The sequence below is a fragment of the Eulemur rufifrons genome, chromosome 7, assembly GCF_041146395.1.
Source record: "Eulemur rufifrons isolate Redbay chromosome 7, OSU_ERuf_1, whole genome shotgun sequence".
NCBI lineage: Eukaryota > Metazoa > Chordata > Mammalia > Primates > Lemuridae > Eulemur > Eulemur rufifrons.
Genome location: NC_090989.1, coordinates 69,253,039 through 69,273,726, shown reverse-complemented (window position 1 = coordinate 69,273,726; position 20,688 = coordinate 69,253,039). Strand labels below are relative to the sequence as shown.

The 20,688-nt window shown below is 33.0% G+C and overlaps 1 protein-coding gene across 18 annotated transcripts in view; it reads left to right on the top strand.

The window, feature by feature from the left end:
• The window catches only part of DLG1 (discs large MAGUK scaffold protein 1), a 282,135-nt gene that overhangs the window by 81,171 nt on the left and 180,276 nt on the right, over positions 1 to 20,688 (top strand). For all 18 annotated transcript variants that reach the window (XM_069475188.1, XM_069475185.1, XM_069475186.1 and 15 more), the window contains exon 5: positions 16,963 to 17,127. In XM_069475188.1, coding sequence (XP_069331289.1) covers positions 16,963 to 17,127 — 165 coding nt within the window. The remainder of the gene's footprint in view (positions 1 to 16,962; positions 17,128 to 20,688) is intronic.

Here is a 20,688-nt window from a genome sequence, read left to right as displayed (position 1 = left end):
GAAGGGAGGCATGGAACAGGTTCTTCCTCACGGCCCTCAGAAGAAACCAACTCTGCTGATCCCTGATCTTAGACTAGCCTCCAGAACTATGAGACAATAAATTTCTGTTGTTTAAACCTCCCAGTTTGTGGTACTTTGTTACAGTAGCTCTAGCAAACTAATACATGAAGTATTGTATAAATTTGTTCCCTGTTTTATAAAACTGAATTGTCTTATGATTGAATTATAAAAGATCTTTGTATGTTCAGATATGAGTCCTTTGTCAGATATATTTATTGTAGATATTTTATTTCATTCTATACTTGCATTTTACTTTTCTTAGTGGTGACTTTCCAAAAGCAAAAGTTTTAATAAAGCCCACTTTATCTAAAACATTAATCATTGTACTTTTTATGTTCTATATTAGTAAATCTTTTCCTAGCCATTTTCTCATATATTCTTCTAGAAATTCATAGTTTTAGATTTTACATTTACATCTGTGATCCATTTCAAGTTAATTTTTTGTATGATGTGGGATAGAAGTTGATACTAATTTTTTTCTATATAGATATCTAGTCACTGCAGTGCCATTTGTTGAATTGCTTCCATTGAATTGCCAAAAATCAATTGACTGTATGTGTGTAAATTTATTTCTGAACTCTTTATTCTGTTCCATTGATATATCTGTCCACCTTCTGGCTGATACCACACTGTCTTGATATCAGGTAATGTAAGTTGTAAGTCTTCTTAACTATTCTTTTTAAAACTTGGTTCATCTCTTCTAGGTCATTGGTGTTTCAACATTTCAGAATCACTTTATTAGTTTCAACAAAAAGTTTGCTGGAATTATTATTGGGATTGCATTCTATAAATCATTTAAAGAAAACGAACTGCTTGATAATGAGTCCTCCAATCCACAAACATATAGTGTGTTTGTTTCTTTAGATATTAGTTTCTTTTAGCATTGTTCTGTAATTTGCGGTGAAAACATCTCGCACATCTTTTGTTAAATTTATTCCTAAATATTTTACCTTTTTTCAGAGTTGGTGCAAATGGAATTTTTATAAAGTTTTGACTTCCAATTATTCACTCTTGGTACAAAAAATACAATTTGATTGATTAACATTGTATCCTACAACCTTAGCAAATTAAACTTGTTTTAATAGTCTTGTAAATTCCTTGGGATTTTCAGTGTAAACAATCCATATCATTTACAAATAGAGACAATTTTACTTCATCCTTATTGGCTTTTATACTTTTTATTTCTTTTATTTGCCTTCTAGCCATGGTTAGGACCTCCAGCATAATGTTGAATAGAAGTAAGGCGAGTGAGCACCCTTTTTCTTATTTCCCCACCTTAATGTTCAACATTTCATCATTAGATATGTTAGCTGTTTGGTTTTCATGAATGCCCTTTGTCAAATTGAGATTGTTCGTCTGGATTTTTAGTTCAATGAGAATTTATCATAAATTGGTAATAAATTGGATCACATATATTTCTATCAAAATGTTCATGTGATTTTTCTCCTTTATTCTGTTACTATTGAGAATTACACTGATTTGTTTTTCCAATTTTAATCTAACCTTGCTTTCCTGCGGTAAACCTTATTTTGTCATAATGTTTTATCCTTTGTATCATCCTTTTCATATTCAGTTTGCCAAATTTTAAAAAGGACTCTTGCATTTATGTTCGTGACGGATATTCATCTATCATTTTCTTCTTTTAGACTGTCTTTGTCAGGTTTTATCAATAGTGTTATGGTGCTCTCATAGTTGGAAATGTTCTATTTTCTGAAAGAATTTGTGTAGAATTGATATTTCTTTCTTAAATGTTTTGTAGAAATCACTTCTGGGCCTGGAGTTTTCTCAGTGGGAAGAATTTTGATAAATTCAGCTTTAATAGATGTTAAAGATGTAAAGAAATATATATAAACATTTATATATGAATCTGTGGGGCCACTCAGCTTTACTGTTTCATATTATGTCAGAATATTGTGTGTGGTGAGATATGTTTTTCAAGGAATTTCTTGGTTTCATCTAACCTGTTGAATTTGTTGGCCAAAAGCTTTTCATAATTATTTTTGTATTATCTTTGTAAGGTGTGTAGGTTTTTGAGTGATAACCTCTCTTGCATTCATTGATATTGATGATTATATTCTATCCCTTTTTCTTGTAAGTCTAAAGGGATTTATCTATTTTGATGATTATTTGGCTTTGTTAATATTCCCAATTCTTTGTCTTCTATTTCAATGATTTCCGCCTTTTATTATTTCCTTCCTTCAGGTTTACTTAGTCTTTGTTTATTTATTTAGGTGGTTCTTGAAGTAGATCCTTTAGGTCACTGATTTTAAGCTTTCATTTCTAATATAAGCAATTAAAGCTACAAATTTTTATTTAAGTACTTGTAAAGTTTCAAAACAGTTCTCAAGATCACTCACCTCTGATGCCAGTTGCAAGTTTGGGGGTGCCCCACGACCACCCTCAGGTTCAGTAGTTCACTAGAAGGACTCAGCAGAACTCATTGAAAACTATTTTACTCACAGTTAAGGTTATTACAGTGAAAGGATACAAATTAAACTCAGCCAATGGAGAGATACATGGGGCAGAGTCCAGGAAACTTCCCAAAGGAAGAGTTTTCAGTTGACCTCTCTCTGGAGAGTCATGGACAACGTACCTCTCTCTGGGGAGTCATGGACAACGTAAACTCTTCTGGCAACTGTGTGTGACAGTATACACTGAACTTTCCAACTGGGAAAACTCATCCAAGCCTTGCTTTACAGAGTTGTTATCGGGGCTCAATCATATCTACATGATTGGCTACTCACAGTGCTGACTTGTGTTCAGCCCCTCCAAGAAGTTAAGCTGACACTGTGACCCAAATCCCCCCAACCATAAATGACACTGTTAGACTAAATGGCATGGTCCAAAGTCCCCAGGCAGATAAAGATAGTCTTATCAGGCAAGACATTTCAAGAATTTGGTGATTACTGCTCAGGAGTCAAGGACAAAGGTAAGGTTAAATTTCTTTGCTACGCACCATTGCTTTAGCTTCATTATTACTTAGTTCCGAGGTCTAATTTCCTTGAGTTATTTTTTGACCCATGAGTTTTTTTTAGAAGTTTATTGTTTAATATACAAATATTAGGGGTTTTACTAGATATCTTGTTGTTTGTTTCTAAGTTAATTCTGTTGCGGTCAGAGCACTCTTTATGATTTCAATTCTTTTAGATTTGTGATTTGTTTTGTGGCCTCGCATATGGAGTATATTGGCAAACGTACCACGTGCACCAAAAATAATGTATTTTTCTCAGTTGTTAAGTGTAGTGTGTCATAAATAGCAATTTGGTCAAAATGATTGATAGTTCAGATTGTCTTTACTAATATTTTTATAGTTCTGTCAATTGCTGATCAAGGAGTTTAAATCTCTTACTAAGATTATCAAATTATCTGTTTCTCCCTTTAATTTTCTTTGGTTTTGCTTATGTATTTTAAGGCTCTGTTGTTAGGTACTTATATTTATGGTTATTAATAGCTTCCTAACGAATTAAATTTTTAGCATTTTGAAATCTCTTTCTTTAGACAAATACTCTGTCTTAAAGTCTGCTTTATCAGATATTAATACAGCTACTTAGGCTTTCTTATGCTTGAAATTTATAGGATATATCTTTATTTATATGCTTTTACTTTTTATCTTTACATATAAAGTACCTATCTTCTTTTTTTATTTGTTCTGATAATCTCTGCCTTTTAATTATAGTGTTTAAGTCTATGCACATTTAATGCAATCATCAACATGGTTAAGGTTTGCTTTTTTAAATGATTTATCTTCTCTTTGTCCTCCTCTAGTTCCTTTGTTCTCCCTTTCTTTTCTCTTTTAGGATTATTTGGATATTTTTTAGTATTCTCTTTTAATTTAACTACTGGCTTCTTAGCTATCTGCCTCTTTGTATTTTTGTATTAGTTGCTATAAGGATTGCAATATATGTCCTTAACTTTTCGTATTGTACCACTTCACATAAAATGCAGATACTTTGCAGTTGTATAGGTCTATTTACCAGCACTATCATCCCCTGCTCCCCGCTATCTTTTATGCCATAGTTTTCATATGTTTTACATCTGTATGTATTAAATCTACATACATACTATATAGACTCTATAAGACTGTGATTTTTTTCTTTAAATTATCATGTATGTTTTTAAAAGGGAATTTTACCTAATTTGCTTTGTAGATTCAGCTAGGGATAACAAATTTAATAAACATCAAAAGTTACAGAACATCTCTGAAGCCAGAACTGGCTGACAGACTCAGTTGGTTTAAAGGTCTAGTTTCTGCATGAGAAGTGGCCTGGGTCATTGGGTCACTGGACCCCAGCGTTTTTGGCACCGGGGACTGGTTTCACGGAAGAAAATTTTTCCATGGGTTGAGGGGGTGTGGGGGAGAGGATGATTTGGGACATTACATTTATTGTGCAGTCAGACCTCTTTGCTAATGATAATCTGTATTTGCAGCTGCTCCCCAGAGCTAGCATCACGGCTTCAGCTACACCTCAGATCATCAGTCATGAGATTCTTATAAGGAGCCCACAACCTAAATCCCTCACGTCTGCGCTCCTATGAGAATTTAATGCTGCTGCAGATCTGACAAGAGACGGAGCTTATGCAGTGATGCAAGCAATGGGGAGTGGCTGTAAATACAGATGAAGCTTCACTTGTTTTCCCTCTGCTGCTCATCTCCTGCTTTGCAGCCCGGTTCCTGACAGGCCACGGAGAAACTGACAGGTACCAGTCCATGGCCTGGGGGTTAGGGACCTCAGGCTTGGGTGGTTCAGAGTTGCAGCACTGTGAACACCTCTTGGTGTTCTGTTGGTGCTATAGCAATGTCCAGTGGTGGAAGCCAGGTTCAGCTATTCAGAGAACCAGATGCAATTAGGGAAAGAAGTAAGATTCATGTTCAGATTCTCAGCACCGTTGAGTGTTAGCCCAAGTCATGTGTATTTTAATTTATCATTTAAATATGGGAAATTGATTCTTATTCATTAAAATCAATTAACATACTAAATTACTTCTATTAAATTTTCAGTAGATTTGCTTAGATTTTTCAGCTGTATAACAGTGTATCCTGGGCCAGGTGCGATGGCTCATGCCTGTAATCCTAGCACTCTGGGAGGCCAAGGCTGGAGGATTGCTTGAGCTCAGGAGTTCGAGACCAGCCTGAGCAAGAGCGAGACACTGTCTCTACTAAAAAAATAGAAAAAAAAAAATTAGCCGGGCAACTAAAAATAGAAAAAATTAGCTGGGTGTGTTGGCACACGCCTGTAGTCCCAGCTACTCAGGAGGCTGAGGCAGGAGGATTGTTGAGCCCAGGAGTTTGAGGTTGCTGTGAGCTAGGCTGACACCATGGCACTCTAGCCTGGCCAACAGAGCAACACTCTGTCTCAAAAACAAAACAAAACAAAACATAATAAAAAAACCCCACAGTATATCCTGTATATGGTGATTATTTTATCAACTCATTAAAATTTGGGGTTTTTTTTGTTTTGTTTTGTTTTTTGTTTTGTTTTTAAGGTAAGTTTGTGAATGAGTAATACACTCACATGTGGTTCAAAATCCAAAAGCTATATAAAGATGAAAGATTGGTACCCTTTCCCCCAGGCACAAATCTCCTCTCATCAAGCAGCTAACGTCATATGTTTTATATACATGCTAGTTTCTCCATATATAAGCAAATATTTGTATTTTCCTTCACCCCTCTTACATACACATGCGCGTGCGCGCGCGCACACACACACACACACACACACACACACAAAGGAGCACAGTCTACTGTTCTGAACTTGTTTTGGCCACTTAACTTTATATTCTGGAGCTCTTCCTATTTACATTACTAAAGACTTTTCTCACCTTTTTATGGCTTATGATGTTCTCTTATTTAGATAGGGATAATTTCTTTGACAGTTCATTGTTGATGAATATAATGATGGATGTTTTTAGTTACTGGTTTTACAAACAATGCTACAGTGAATAACTGCCTGCACATATATCGATTGTGCACGTGGGAATATTTCTGTAGGACAAATTCCTAAAAGTAGAATGAATTATCGGGTCAGAGGATATATGTATTTATAATTTTGGTAGAGGTTGTGAAATTGCTCTTCATAGAGGTGATACTAATGTGTATTCTACAGATACAAATAATAGTGCTTGTTTTTCCCATGTACTTATCAGTATAGAGTGTTATCAAACTTGGTTATTTGACAATGGCATCTCAGTGTAGTTTTATATTTATAATTTTGGGAGTAGGTAAACATCTTTTTTACATTTAAGAGTTATTTCATTTTTGTTCTCTGCATTGTTTGCTTTAATATTCTTTTTCCATGCATTGGAGAGAGAGCCAGAGGGATTTATAGTCTTTATATATGTTTGTGAAATTAGTCCTTTGGATTAATGTTACAAATATTCTCTAGTAGTTTTTTATTTTTTAACTTTTGATCAAATGAATCAGCCATTTTTTTATGGCTTCTCAGTTATCTTTTACAGTTATATATAGTTATATATAACTATATATAGTTATTAGTTTTAATCAGTAATGGATGTTTTTATTTGTTGACTATTTGGTATTCATTAAATTTTTTTTATTTTTGACTTTTTAATGAGTTATATTAAAAGATTTATTGATATTTAACTATTGGGTTGCAATATTATTTTGATATTCTGAATTCTATTTACTAATGTTTTATTTTAGAATTTTACATTTACATTTGTAAGTGAGATTGGTTTCTCTCTCTCTCTCTCTCTCTCTCTTTTTTTTTTTTTTGGTCCTTTCTGAGGAATTATTTTTTAAGAATGTTCTTTTCCATCATGGTTTTTATTTCAGGGTTTTATCGCATCCAGTCATGGCCAATTCTGGAAATTTATATATTCTTATAAAATCTTAACACAATTTTACTTGTATTGTGTCCCCGCCCCCCCTTCCCTAATCTAGGCTTTATTTCTAGGGGGAAGGTGAAAGCGTAATAGTAAGTCCCAGTATTGGTAAGGCAAACCATTTCTCACATGTATAGCTTTATTATATGAAGGTTGAATACATTCTTTTTAGCATGCTCAAGAGGATTTGATATGTGGAAATCTTATCTTGGCATATCATAATTCTTTCCTTAAAAAGTTTGAATTAGTAATTCTATTCTCCTTGGATCTTAATCTTTCAGCAGCTGCTGTTAGTGGTTGCAGGGATTTTTAATTCATTTTTATTCCAAGCAAGTGAATACAGCCATTCCCTGGTATTCCAAGGGGATTGGGTCCAGAACCCTCCAGGATACCAAAATCAGAGGATGCTCAAGTCCCTAATTTAAAATGGCATAGTATTTGCTTACAACCTATGTACATTCTTTGATGTACTTTAAATCATCTCTAGATTATGTATAATATCTAACACTATGTGAATGCTATGTAAATAGTTTTTATACCATATTGGAGGGTACCATTTTGTATTGTTTTTTATTGTGTTATTTTTATTTATTTATTTTTCTGTATGTTTTCCATCTGCTGTTGGTTGCATCTGCAGATGTGAAACTTGCAGATGAAGAGGGCCAACTGTAGTTGGAAGAAATACTTACTTAGAGATATTTATTGATTCTTCTGCAGGTAGTAATCAATTTTTTGCTAAATTGTTTCCCCCAGTTATATAGATTGGTTTTTGTTAATATTGGTTAGACACTAAGTATTGTTTAACCACAGACAGTAGTTTAATTGTACCTAAAATCTTCATTCCAGCCCCTAGTTAATGGATATAATACTTTTATAAACAAACTAATGGAACAGGCAAAATTATACTGTAGTTCCTATCACAAACCAGCAGGTATTTTACGAAGACCATAGTTAACCTCATTTTAAAAGTTTGTCTACAGCTGGCTGTTAGCTGGTCCTGAAACAACTTTTGTCATGATCAGGAAAACCGAAATCAATCTAATTATTGGTTGTTATATGATTCTTCTGTTTCTCTTCCTGCAGCTTTATGTTAAACCACTATTAAGAACAAAACCAATACAGTATTTTTGTATGCATTTTTGTACTGTAGTTAGCTCATTTGCAATTTGTAAGTAGAAGAATGAAGTCAGTGTAATGTTGATTCATACATAATTTTCCCTAAACAAGGGAGCCTGAGCCTTTAGCTGGAAAGTTGAAAAGCTCTTTCTTGGCTCTTGTGCTACCCTGGAAGGAAGGAATTCTTTGTACTCCATTTAAGAAAATTAAAAATAAACACCTGCACCAGGGTTTTTGCCACAGAGAGATTCATTCCCAACCCAGCATGGCTCTTTGCCAGGTGATAGATTCCATTGCCTTCCTTGCCCATCCTAAAAGTATCTTCTATATTGTTTGGGCACCCACCAGCCCTGTTTTAATTATAGTGTTGCCAGTTTTGTATACTTTTACTACTTGCTGTGGCTCTAGCCTGCCTGAGTGACACAATTTAATGCCAGTTTCTTTTTCCCTGAAGGAGGCCATTTATTTTAACCTTGAAATCAAGAGTATAGTTTCGCTCTTGAAAGGATAATTTTTCATTGTTAAAGATCTAAAAAATGAAAGTAATGATTTTTGAAAAGCAATGTAAATTTCTGTGGTTTTAAATTCATGTATTTCATTGATTTTGAGATGTACTTTTCTCTAATTTTAACTTATCTCAAATTTGTAATTATTTGCAATTGATGCACTTAACAATTTATTTGACCTTGTTTTGTTTTGGGGGGAACATATAATTAGTGGGACATCTTCTATTTGATGGTATACTGGATGGATTTGGTGAAATATAGTATTAGCTTGTAGATCAGTTTTAGGATTTAAAATGTCCTAATTTTGATTTGTAGGAAATGTTGGTCTTTATAAGGTTTCACTGTAATCTTTGGATTTCAGTACTGTTTCCAAAAGTTTATGACACAGATTGTGACAAAGTTTTCTAAGTATTTTATGAAATGGAGGTTTAGATCTCATTATGACTAGTAAAATTTGAAACTATAAAAGTTTTTTTAGATAAAAATTTTAAGAAAAAAATCTCTTATTTCTATTAAAAATTGTTATAGATCCAGTCATTTAAAAATTAAGGTTTCATAATTTAATACAGGTAGGTACCACATAACACATGGTTTCGGTTAGACAACACATATGACAGTGGTCCCATAAGGTTATAATACGCTATTCTTACTGTACCTTTTCTGTTTAGAGACCCATTAGCCATTATGTTACAGTTGTCTACAATATTCAATACAGTAACATGCTGTACAGGTTTGTAGCCCAGGAGCCATAGGCTATACCATATAGCCTAGTTGTGTTTTCTGTAAGTGTACTCTATAATTTTCACACAATGAAAACAAAATTGCCTTATGACACATTTCTCAGAATGTATCTCTGTCATTAAGCAACATGTGATTATATTTAAAGTGAAGTGAAAGTTGTGACTAGAATTATGACTGTCACTGGATTTCAGCTTTTTTCATTTACAATAACTTGTATCATTACATAAGAGGTGCTGAATTTGCACACTAGTTTCAAATTTAGGTTTTTATTTACAATATTAATACACATATTTTCCCTTCCCCATCTCACAGTCGCCCACCACTTTTTACCACAGATCTAAAAATGATTATGCTGGATCATTCTCTGACAGTGATAGCAGCCCCCATGCCAAACACACACTTATTAAAGCGACTATCCCAAATTCCTTTGAGAAACTGATTAAAGTTATGAACATCTCTTCAGAAAAAATGCTCACACTTCTTTATAATTCTTTTACACTTTGGTTTGTTTTTTTATTGTTTTTTGGGGGGGCAGTTTTAGGCAGTTATGCCCTTTTTTTTCTTTTTCTTTTTCTTTTTCTTTTCTTTTTCTTTTTTTTTTTTTTTTGCTTTTAGCGTATTGGATAGAAATGCTAGAAAAATGTTGAATAAGGTGATATTGCCTTAATTTCCACTTTATAAGAATGCTTCTTATCTTTCACCATTAAATTGTTGGTAGATGCTTTAAACATTTCTTTATATTTCTGTTTTCAAGTTTTGCTTCCTCTAAAATCAGGAATGCTTATAAAATTTTGGCAGATGCTTAGGTGGTCGTTCTAAAGCATCTATTGAGATGATCATATGAATTTTGTTCTTTGATCTATTCATTCAATATGTAGATATATGAATGTCTTAAAATTGAACCATCCTGGTATTTTTGGAACACATTTCACTTTATGTTGTTAGATTCAGTTTGCTATTTTCCCTTCCAAAACATTTTTAAATTCATATTCAAAGTAAAATTGATCTCTTGTTTTGTCAGGTTCTGTAATCTGATTGTCTAATGATTTTGGAAGATTTTCATCTTCCTCAAAAATTCAGGAATTAGCTTTTATTTTATAGAATTTCAATTCAGATATAATGTACTTACATTTTTTGTTAATCACATTTTTAAATTCTATCTTGTATTAATATTTATCATGGTTTTCGTGCATTTGTTTTAACTCTTACTTCCCATTTGTTAACTTTGCTATTTTCAGGAGGTTTTTTTATTTTTTGATTTTAATTTTCTCTCTCTCCTAATGGTTTATGTGGTCTTTCTCATTTCTGTACTGGCACTTATCCTTGAATTTTTACAAACATTTAAAATATTTATATGAACATCTAAGTTTTATTTATCCCCCCTCCTTAAAAACACCCACACTATATACCTAGCACCTCGAATTTTGTTGAAATTTGGAAGTTGGGTTCCAGAGTGGTGCTGGTTCTGTCTCTGTTTATCAACACATATTAATCCTCATCTGTTTCAAGAATTCACGTTAAACCTCACCACTGCTTTTATGTTAACGTCTCATTGTTTTTCTTAAAATGGAGTATGTTGGAGTGCATGGAGCAGTATGTGGTAATAAAATATTCCTTTTTAATTTTTTTACTGAATGAATATAAGTATTTATGGGAAGATATTTATAAATTAATAATAATTATATTTGTTCAGTTTGTGATTGATTTAAGAACCTTGTGCTACTACTTAGTAAATTTTTGGTCTTAATTTTAGTCATTTTAAATTTTCTAATAGATTTGGAAACCTATATCATTTCCATAATCAGAAACTGATTGTTTCTAAAGAAAGAAATCTGGAAATTATCTAACAGCAGTGAAGCAGTTACATGGTCACATTCCAAATTAAAACAAATTTCAAGTCTCAGTAGTAAGTAAAAAAATATTGCTACTATTGTTAACCAAGATTAAGGAGAGTGGAAGGTTTTATACCAAAGATACTGCCTTAAAAGCATTTTAAAAAGATGGGGAAATGTGTTTAGAATGTTCTTACTCTAGTCATTTTTAAATGTCCTTTCTCCTTCATTCCTATACCCTCATCATCACTTTGTAATTAATAAGTATTAAGTAAGTTAGAATTTTGGAACATCTTTGTGGAAGGTTTTAGTTTTCTAAGTTCTACTCTATTAGCAAATGGTTTTATATGACTTTTTCAATGTTAAAAAAATTTTGGAAATAGATTGAGATCAACCTTTAGATAATAAGAAATGCAGATGAATATTACTATGCAGTGTAAGTGGTGGGTCTGAAAGCTATTTGGAAATACTTTCTCACGTAATTTTAATGAAGCCAAGGTTTCCCTTTTTTGAATCATTACAGCTTGAGTATTCTTTATCTGAAGTGCTTGTGATAGTTTGGATGTTTATTCCCTCCAAATCTCATGTTGAAATTGGATCTCTAATGTTGGAGGTAGGGCTGAGTGGAAGGTGTTTGGGTCATGGGAGCAGATCCCTCATGAATAGTTTGGTGCCCTCCCTGTGGTGGTAATGAGTGAGTGCTCACTCTGTTAGTTCACACAAGAGCTGGTTGTTTTAAGAGTGGCACCTCCCCTCCTCTCTTACCATGTGACACACATGCTCCCCCTTCACCTTCCACCTTGATTGGAAGCCCTCTGAAGCTCACCAGAAGCAGATATTGGTGCCATGCTTCTTGTATAACCTGCAGAACCATGAGCCAAATAAACCTCTTTTCTTTTTAGATTCCCTAGTCTCAGGTATTCTTTTATAGCAATACAAAACAGACTGTGACAGAATGGGACCAAAAATGTTTCATATTTTGCAATATTTGCATTTATATAGTGAGATATCTTGGGGATGGGACCTAGGTCTAAACACAAAATTTATGTTTCATATACACCTTATACACATAGCCTGAAGGTAATTTTATACAATATTTTTAAGAATTTTATGCATGAAACAAAGTTTTGACTGCCTTTTGATTCTGACCTGTCACGTGAGGTCACCTGTGGAATTTTCCACTAGTGGTGTCATGTTGGTGCTGTCAAATTTTGGAGCATTTAGGATTTTATATTTTCAGATTAGGGATGCTCAACATGTAACAAATAATAGAATTTACCTTTGGTAACTGTATTTTGTTATATTAGGTTCTCTCTTAAAGGTACAAGTACAGGGAAATACAGAAACTAATAGATTCCTACTGGCTAGAGGTATGACAATTTGAACTTCAAAAAAGGACATCTGTGGTGGATTTAAACCAAATCTGTGTAATTTATCAATTTATAATGATAATTTTTACAATAATTTTTAAATTAAGGTATTGACATACGATAAAGTTTACTCTTTTAAAGTATACAGTTCTGTGTACAAGATTGTGCAACTACCACCACTAATTTCAGAATGTTTTCATCACCCCCAAAAGAAATTTCATATCTACTAGCAGTTGACACCCTTTTCTCTCTTTCCCCAGTGCTTGTCGTCCACTAATCTACTTTGTGGCTCTATGATTTTGCCTATTCTGAACATTTCATATAAAGGGAATTATATGTGGCCATTTGTGTCTGGCGTTTTTATCTTAGCATAACGTTTTCAAGGTTCCATTTTATAATATATATTAATACTTAATTCTTTTTTATGGAATGTTCCATAGTGTGGTTATACCACATTTTATACATTCATAAATTGATAGACATTTGGATTGTTTCCGTTTGGGGGCTTTTATGACTAGTGCTGCTGTGAACATTTATGTACAAGTTTTTGTTAGGATGGATGTTTCCAATTCTCTTGAGTGGAATTGCTTGGTTGTATGGTAACAACTCAGTGAAACCTTTTGAGAAAGTGTCAAACTGTTTTCCAGAGCAGATGTGTCATTTTACATCCCTATGAGCAATTTTGAACGTTCTCATTTTTCCATGTTCTCAACAACATGTATCATTGTCAGTCTTTTTTATTGTAGTTATCCTATTGGGTGTAAAGTCATATTTTGTGCTTTGGATTTGCATTTATTTAATGACTAATGGTGTAAAACATCTTTTCATGTGTTTATTGGCCATTTGTATATCTTCTTTGGAAAAATGTCTGTTGAAATCCTTTGCCCGTTTTAAAATTGGGTTGTCTTTTTATTGTTGAATTGTAAGAGTTTCTTGTGTATTCTGGATGCTAACCCCTTACCAAATATATAATTTGTAAGTATTTTTTCCTATTCTTTCAGTTGTCTTTTCACTTTCTTATAGTGGAAATAGTAGCTTTTGATAAACAAAAGTTTGTTTTGATGAAGTCCAATTTATCTGTTTTTGTTCTTTAGTTGCTAATACTTTAGATGTTATAACTAAGAAACCATTGCCTAATTCAAGGTCATAAGATTTGCACTTAAGTATTCTTCTAAGAGTTTTATAACTTTAGCTCTTATATTTAACATTTAGGTCTTGGTCTATTTTGAGTCAATTTTTGTGCATAGTGTAAGGAAGGGTTCTAAATTTCATTCCTTTACCCAGTTGTCCCAATATCATTTGCTGAAAAGATTTTCTTTCTCTTTCTATGTCTTGGTACACATGTTGAAAATCAGTTGACCATAAATGTAAGGATATCTTTCTGGACTGTTAATTGTAGTCCATTGATTTATGTGTCTATCCTTATTCCAGTACCATAGTCTTGATTAATGTAGCTTTGTAATAAGTTTTGAAATCAGAAAGTGTAAGTTCTCCACTTTGTTTTTCTTTTTTAAGATTGTTTTGGCGGCCGGGCACGGTAGTTCACGCCTATAATCCTAGCACTCTGGGAGGCCGAGGCGGGAGGATCGCTCAAGGTCAGGAGTTTGAGACCAGGAGCGAGACCCCCGTCTCTACTAAAAATAGAAATAAATTATCTGGACAACTAAAAACGTGTATAGAAAAAATAAGCCGGGCATGGTGGCGCATGTCTGTAGTCCCAGCTACTCAGGAGGCTGAGGCAGAAGGATTGCTTAAGCCCAGGAGTTTGAGGTTGCTGTGAGCAAGGCTGACGCCACGGCACTCTAGCCTGGACAACAGAGCGAGACTCTGTCTCAAAAGAAAAAAAAAAAAAAGATTGTTTTGGCTTTTCTGGATCCTTTGCAATTCCATATGGATGCTACGATCAGCTTGTTGATTTCTGGGATTGAGGGGAGGTCCAGGTGGGGTTTTGATAGGGATTGCATTGAATGATTGATAGAAACCTAATTGATCATTTTAGGAGGATGACAGGGAGCCAATTTTTTAATCTATCTTGAAAACTAGTAAATGAAGGGACGAATTCAAGCATTTTCCCTGTTATTCCTTTGTGAACCATACCAACAGGTAACCAAATAGTAGGTAAAGAGAGTTATGTCTTAATACATGTATTTCATCAAATTAATGAAAAAGAAATTTAGAATTAGATTATCACCATTTTACAACTCCCAGTGAATGACTTGATTTAGGCATGAGTATCAAGAGCTGCTAACATCACGAAAAGAGATAACCAGACATTATGTGCTTCCTGATGAAGGAACACCTATAGTTTAATCAAAAGAATTGACTTGAGACTAAGCCAGTTGTTGTGTCCAGCTGCCCATTTTAAAGAAATGCAGAAGCCAAAGGACTACGTTGAATGACCCATGAGTGTGCAGTGATTTTAGTGGGAACCCCTATAGGTCAAATGCCTTGAGTTTTTCAGTAATTATAAGGAATAAAAAGGGATCAAGGGGAAACTTATAGATTAAAAGATACTTAAAGGACATAATTTTAAACAATGATTTCTTCTTTCCCTTTTCAGGATGGACCATTTTTTGTTTTAATTCCTTTCATATCCCCCCAAATTACTTATGTACATTCATGGATATGGAGATACACACAAACGCCCTCTCTCTCTTTCTCTTTCTCTCTCTCTCTCATACACCCACACTCATATACATATATAATGTTACTATATACATACACTGTTGCTTTGCTTAAAAATGTTCAAACTGTATGTATATTTATATATTTATAGTTTTTATATATTTATGTATATATAATTTTATATATTAAATAAGTATAGTGATATCTGTGTATAGTTTTGAAGCATGCTTTCCTTATTCAATAATCTATGTCTTCAACTTTTCCTATTAAAAGAAGTAGATTTTTAACCAATTTAACTTCTACATCGTATTTCCTAGGATGGGTGTACCATAATTTATTTAGCCATTTTTTTAGTCTATGGATAGGCAGTTTGTTTCCAATTTTTCTTTTATTCCAAACTACACTCTAGTAATATCCCTGTGCATGTATCTGTCCCTAAAGTACATACTAAATTGTGGAAGTACCTGTAAAGTTTAAAAAGATGGTACCAAATTTTATTCTTTATATCTACTAAGGTATGAGAGTACTGAGATTTTGCTTCTACTCAACTGAGTATATAAACTGTTATGTTTATGTTACCTTTAGCCTCACATTGGTTTTGAAAATAATTGCAATTACATATAAAAACAGATTTCTTATGTTAAATAAGCTACCTAATGTAAGCAAGATTGTTATTTTCCATGTAATTGTACCATTTCTGGAAGGATATTGTTTAAAAATTGATGCTGGAGGTTGTATAGTAACTGTCAGCAGTCCAGATTTTTTGTGTGTTTATAAATGTATATTTTTTTCTATACACAAAGAGTATTTATGCTCCTCATTGATACTGTCTCTCAGATTAATTCCTAGAAGTGGAATTACTGGATCAGGGAGTGGAAACATTTTCAGGACTTTTGAGGCATATTACAAAACTGCCCTCCAGAAAAAGATCTCTACCATGAATGTGATGATCTATGTCCATTTCTCTGAATGCTTGATGCTGTATTTTTTTTGCTTACTAAAGAAGTTTGAGCATTTTTTCTAAGTTTACTGACCCATTTGTATGCCTTTTTTGAATGTCCCTTTCTGTTTGCTGACTACTAGTCTTTTTAAAAACCATTTACAAGAGCAGCTTATAGTAGCTAATAATCCTTTGTTTATTGTTGAAAAATTTTTTTCTATTGTGCCTTTTCGTTATGGATGGGTTTATTTGGAGGTGATAGGAAAGAGAATGTTCTATTTTGTTTTGGTTTTGTTTATACATAGACTTTCTCAGCCTGAGTTGAGAAACATACACTATATTTTCTCCTATTTCGTATAATTATTTATTTTTGTGTATAGTGTGAGGTAGCTTTGGTTTTCAAATACTAGTTGATCTTTTAAAAATAGATTGCATAGGGGTGTGTGAGAAGAGAGAGATTATTTTGTAGGTAAAAGAAAAATGCTATTATCAACTGGAATAATTTTCAGTTAGAAATTGAAATGACTGTTTTTTTTAAGTCATTTTTATACAAGTTAACTGAAAAATAAAACCAGAATAATTTAGCTGAATAACTTTGGCTTTTCAGGTTGACTTCATTTAAATAGCTAATGTCTTAGAGGATATATGGTTCAGCTAACATTAGGTAAGAAATGGGCAGATCAGTATTTAGGTTTCTTTATCATCTAGCTTCGGATTATTTTTAATAATCAGATTAAATCATGTTATTAAATTACTGACATCACTTCTAAAATAAAATATTATTTTTCTCAGATTTGATGTGTTAAACCATAAAAACAATTTTCATATTGTTAAATATTGAGTATTTTGCTAGTTTGGAAAACCATGATTTGAAGTAAACTCACTTTGCTTTTCAGGGTTTCTTCTTATTTGTTTTCTCTACTTTACAGAAATATCGTTATCAGGATGAAGATACACCTCCTCAAGAGCACATTTCCCCGCAAATCACTAATGAGGTGATAGGTCCAGAATTGGTTCATGTCTCAGAGAAGAATCTGTCAGAGATTGAGAATGTCCATGGATTTGTTTCTCATTCTCATATTTCACCAGTAAAGGTAGGATAATAACTATGTTACTGCTATGAAGTATATATTACTTTTGTTATAAGTATAACTCATGCTCAGAACTATTCTTTCATGAACATCCCTTTCCCTCCACCCCCAATTGATTTTAGTTTCATAGTTATAGAGAATTTCATGGTACTCATTAGTATTCCAAAAATATACTTTTCTTTTCTCTTTCCTTCCTTCCTTCCTTCCTTCCTTCCTTCCTTCCTTTCTTTCTTTCTTTTTTTTTTTTTTTTTTTTTTTGTGATAGAGACAGATCTCACTGTGTTGTTCAGGCTGATCTCAAACTCCTGGCCTCAAGCAATCCTCCCTCTTGTCCTCCCAAAGTGCTGGGATTACAGGTGTGAGCCACCTGCCCAGCCTCAAAATCACTTTTTTTTTTTTTAAAAAGTATGTTTTATAAATGAATTTTATTCAGTGATTCTATCTTTGTCTAAAAGTTCCCATAAAGAAAATAACTATTGTATTTCAAATACTACACACTGAAACAGTTTTAAACATTTGTTTTAAATATTAGTTGCTACAGAAAAAGAACATTAACATTACCTTAAAGTCCATTATGTAACTTTTCCTGATCCTGTCATCTCTCTCATCAGAAGTAGCCACAATTGTAAATTTGGTATTTATTCTTTCTCATGAAGTTCTACCACGTATTTAGATCTGTAATCAATGTATTGTTTATTTTACATATCTTAAACTTTATATAAATACAATTGTACTATATATAATAGTCAGCTGGTATTTTTTTTTGTTCGATATTATATTCCTGAGACTTATTTAATTTCGCTGCTCTAGAGGTTTCTGTTTTATGAATATATTACAGTTTATCTTACTTTTGATGGATGTGGATTTATTTTCAGTTTATTACTAATATAAAAAATGCTTCAAAAAACACAGGTTAAAATATATATATATACACACACACACATATATACACACATCTCTGTGGATAATGCCAGATTGTTTTTCAGTAGTTGTATAATTTCCATGTTTAGTAGCAGTATATAACAGTTTTTAATTAATCTGTATTCTCATCAGTACTTGGTATTCTTATTTTTGCCATTGTTTTGTTTTTGATTATGAATTTTAAGTGAATTTCCCTGTTTACTAATGAAGTGGGATATAATTTATTGGTCATTCAGGTTTCCTATTCTGTGACATGCCCATTTAAGATTTTTGCTCATTATTATATTGGATCATCCTTTTACTGATTTGTAGTTCTTTATATTTTCTGAATAATTCTTTTTTGGTTCTATGTATTGTGAATAAGGATCATTTCTTACTAGTAAAACTTACCTGGGTTTTGTAATTCCCTTTGAGGGATGATTTCATACTGCTGGTTAACATTTTTAATGGTTATAGTACTATTCAGATTTTCTATTAAAAGTTGATTTTGCTAGGCTATTTTTTTCTAGGAATTTTCATTTCATATATATTTTCAAATTATTATTGATAATACCATATTATTATCTTTCTATGTCTATAGCATATGTAGGCATTGCCCTTTTTAAATTTATAATATTGTTTATTTCTGCCTTTTTTTCTCTTCATCATTCTTGCCAAAGGATGGTCAGTTTCAAAGATGGTCTTTTCAAAGAAACATCTTTTAAATAGAAAATTCCCTTGTGTCCTTACCCTGTCTGTGCCACCACCCCAACCCCCCATTCTCCTTTTAGACACACATACATATATACACATGTTTATGTACCTATATACACACATGCATATGTATATGTGTGAACATAAATATACATGTAGGATAGTTTACATATCAATTAAAGATTATGTTTGATACAAGCAATCTGATCCTTCCTTGGAGAACTAAATGAAAATTATGCAGAGTAAAAAATTAGTAGCCTGTTAATGGCAGAGATAGTTCTTTTATCTTTTTCCCCTTTCTTTCTTCTCTTATTATTTTTTCTTTTCTTGCTGTCTTTGAGTTCATTTTGTTTCTTTTTCTAGTTTCATAAGTCAGTTGCTTATTGCATTGATTATCAGCCTTCCTTTCTAATAGTATTTTTGGTAAACTTTCCTTTAAATAGCATTTTAGGTGTATCCCACAAGTTTTAATATGTAATGTGTTATTATTCTAACATGTTATTTCCTCTGTGATTTTCTGTCTTTGTCCCATGAGTTATTTAGAAATGTGTTTCTCAATTTTTAAATATTAGAGACTTTATTCCTTTCGTGTTTTCTTTTGGATTGTATTTTCTCAGTTCATTTTCCCTTCTTATTAGTGTGGAAGTTATTAATTCTTTTTCTCTTCTTTAATGGTTATTCTAGAAATTTTAATATACATATTTAACTTTAAAAAGTCTAAAGTCAATAAATACCTTTTACTCTTATTCTGAACAATAAATATAAGAACTTTAGAACACTTGAAGCCCATGTGCTTCCTCCTGTTGTATATGCCATTCTTGTTAGCCCATGCCTGTTTTCTCTTGATTGGATTGATCTAGTTTATTTATTTAGTCCAAAACCCCTCCCAAGATATGTATAATTCTTTTGTTTCTGATATTTTGAATTTCTGGTCATTCTCATTGTTACAAATTAACCGAAGCAAATTTGCACATGGCCAACTCTTCAGTTTTTGGTAGGTGTTTTCTTGGGTATGATGTTTATTTACTTTGATATGTATGCAGATTTTGACACAGACATTTAACCAGACAATCAGTCAGCATGCATAAAATATTTTATGTAGCCTCTTCTTTAAATATGATGAAGCCCCAGCTCTCTGTTGTTGAATAAAATGTTCACCCTAGGCAGATAAAACAATATTCCAGAGTCAAGATTTTGTTAACCCAGAACCTCAGATATTTTAGGAATTAAACCCAATGTGTCATCCCTAAGGGTATAGGCCTTGTCAGAGTCTTCTCTTTCCTTTATGCAAGGATAGATTGTGTCTCTAGATTAATTTAGCTAATGTATATAACTGAAATACTATGAGTTTCACCAATGAAATCCCATATTGCTATTTAATAAGCCACTAATTTCATCAATGAAAGCCCACTTCAGTTGGGAAAACCTTTGGTGTTGATCAAAGATTAATATGACACTAGCACTCTGGGAGGCCAAGGTAGGAGGATCGCTTGAGATCAGGAGTTCGAGACCAGCCTCAGCAAGAATGAGACCCCGTCTCTAGTAAAAATCGAAAGAAGTTAGCCAGACAACTAAAAATAGAAAAAATTAGCCGGACGTGGTGGCACACTCCTGTAATCCCAGCTACTCGGGAGGTTAGAGCAGGAGGATCACTTGAGCCCAGGAATTTGAGGTTGCTGTGAGCTAGGCTGATGCCACGCCCCTATAGCCCAGGCAACCGAGCGAGACTCTGTCTCAAAAAAAAAAGATTAATATGGCAAAAATCTTATAGCAGCCATCTCTAAATAAAACTTTTCTAATTAAATACTAGCTGATCAGTCTTGGGATGTAAATTTCAGTGCAGACTGGCTTTTGAGAGTTTTACAAGCTCCCTGGGTATATCTACAGCCAAAGTTGAGAAACATGGCACCACCACCACTACTGCTATTACTACAGTTGACCTTTGATTGA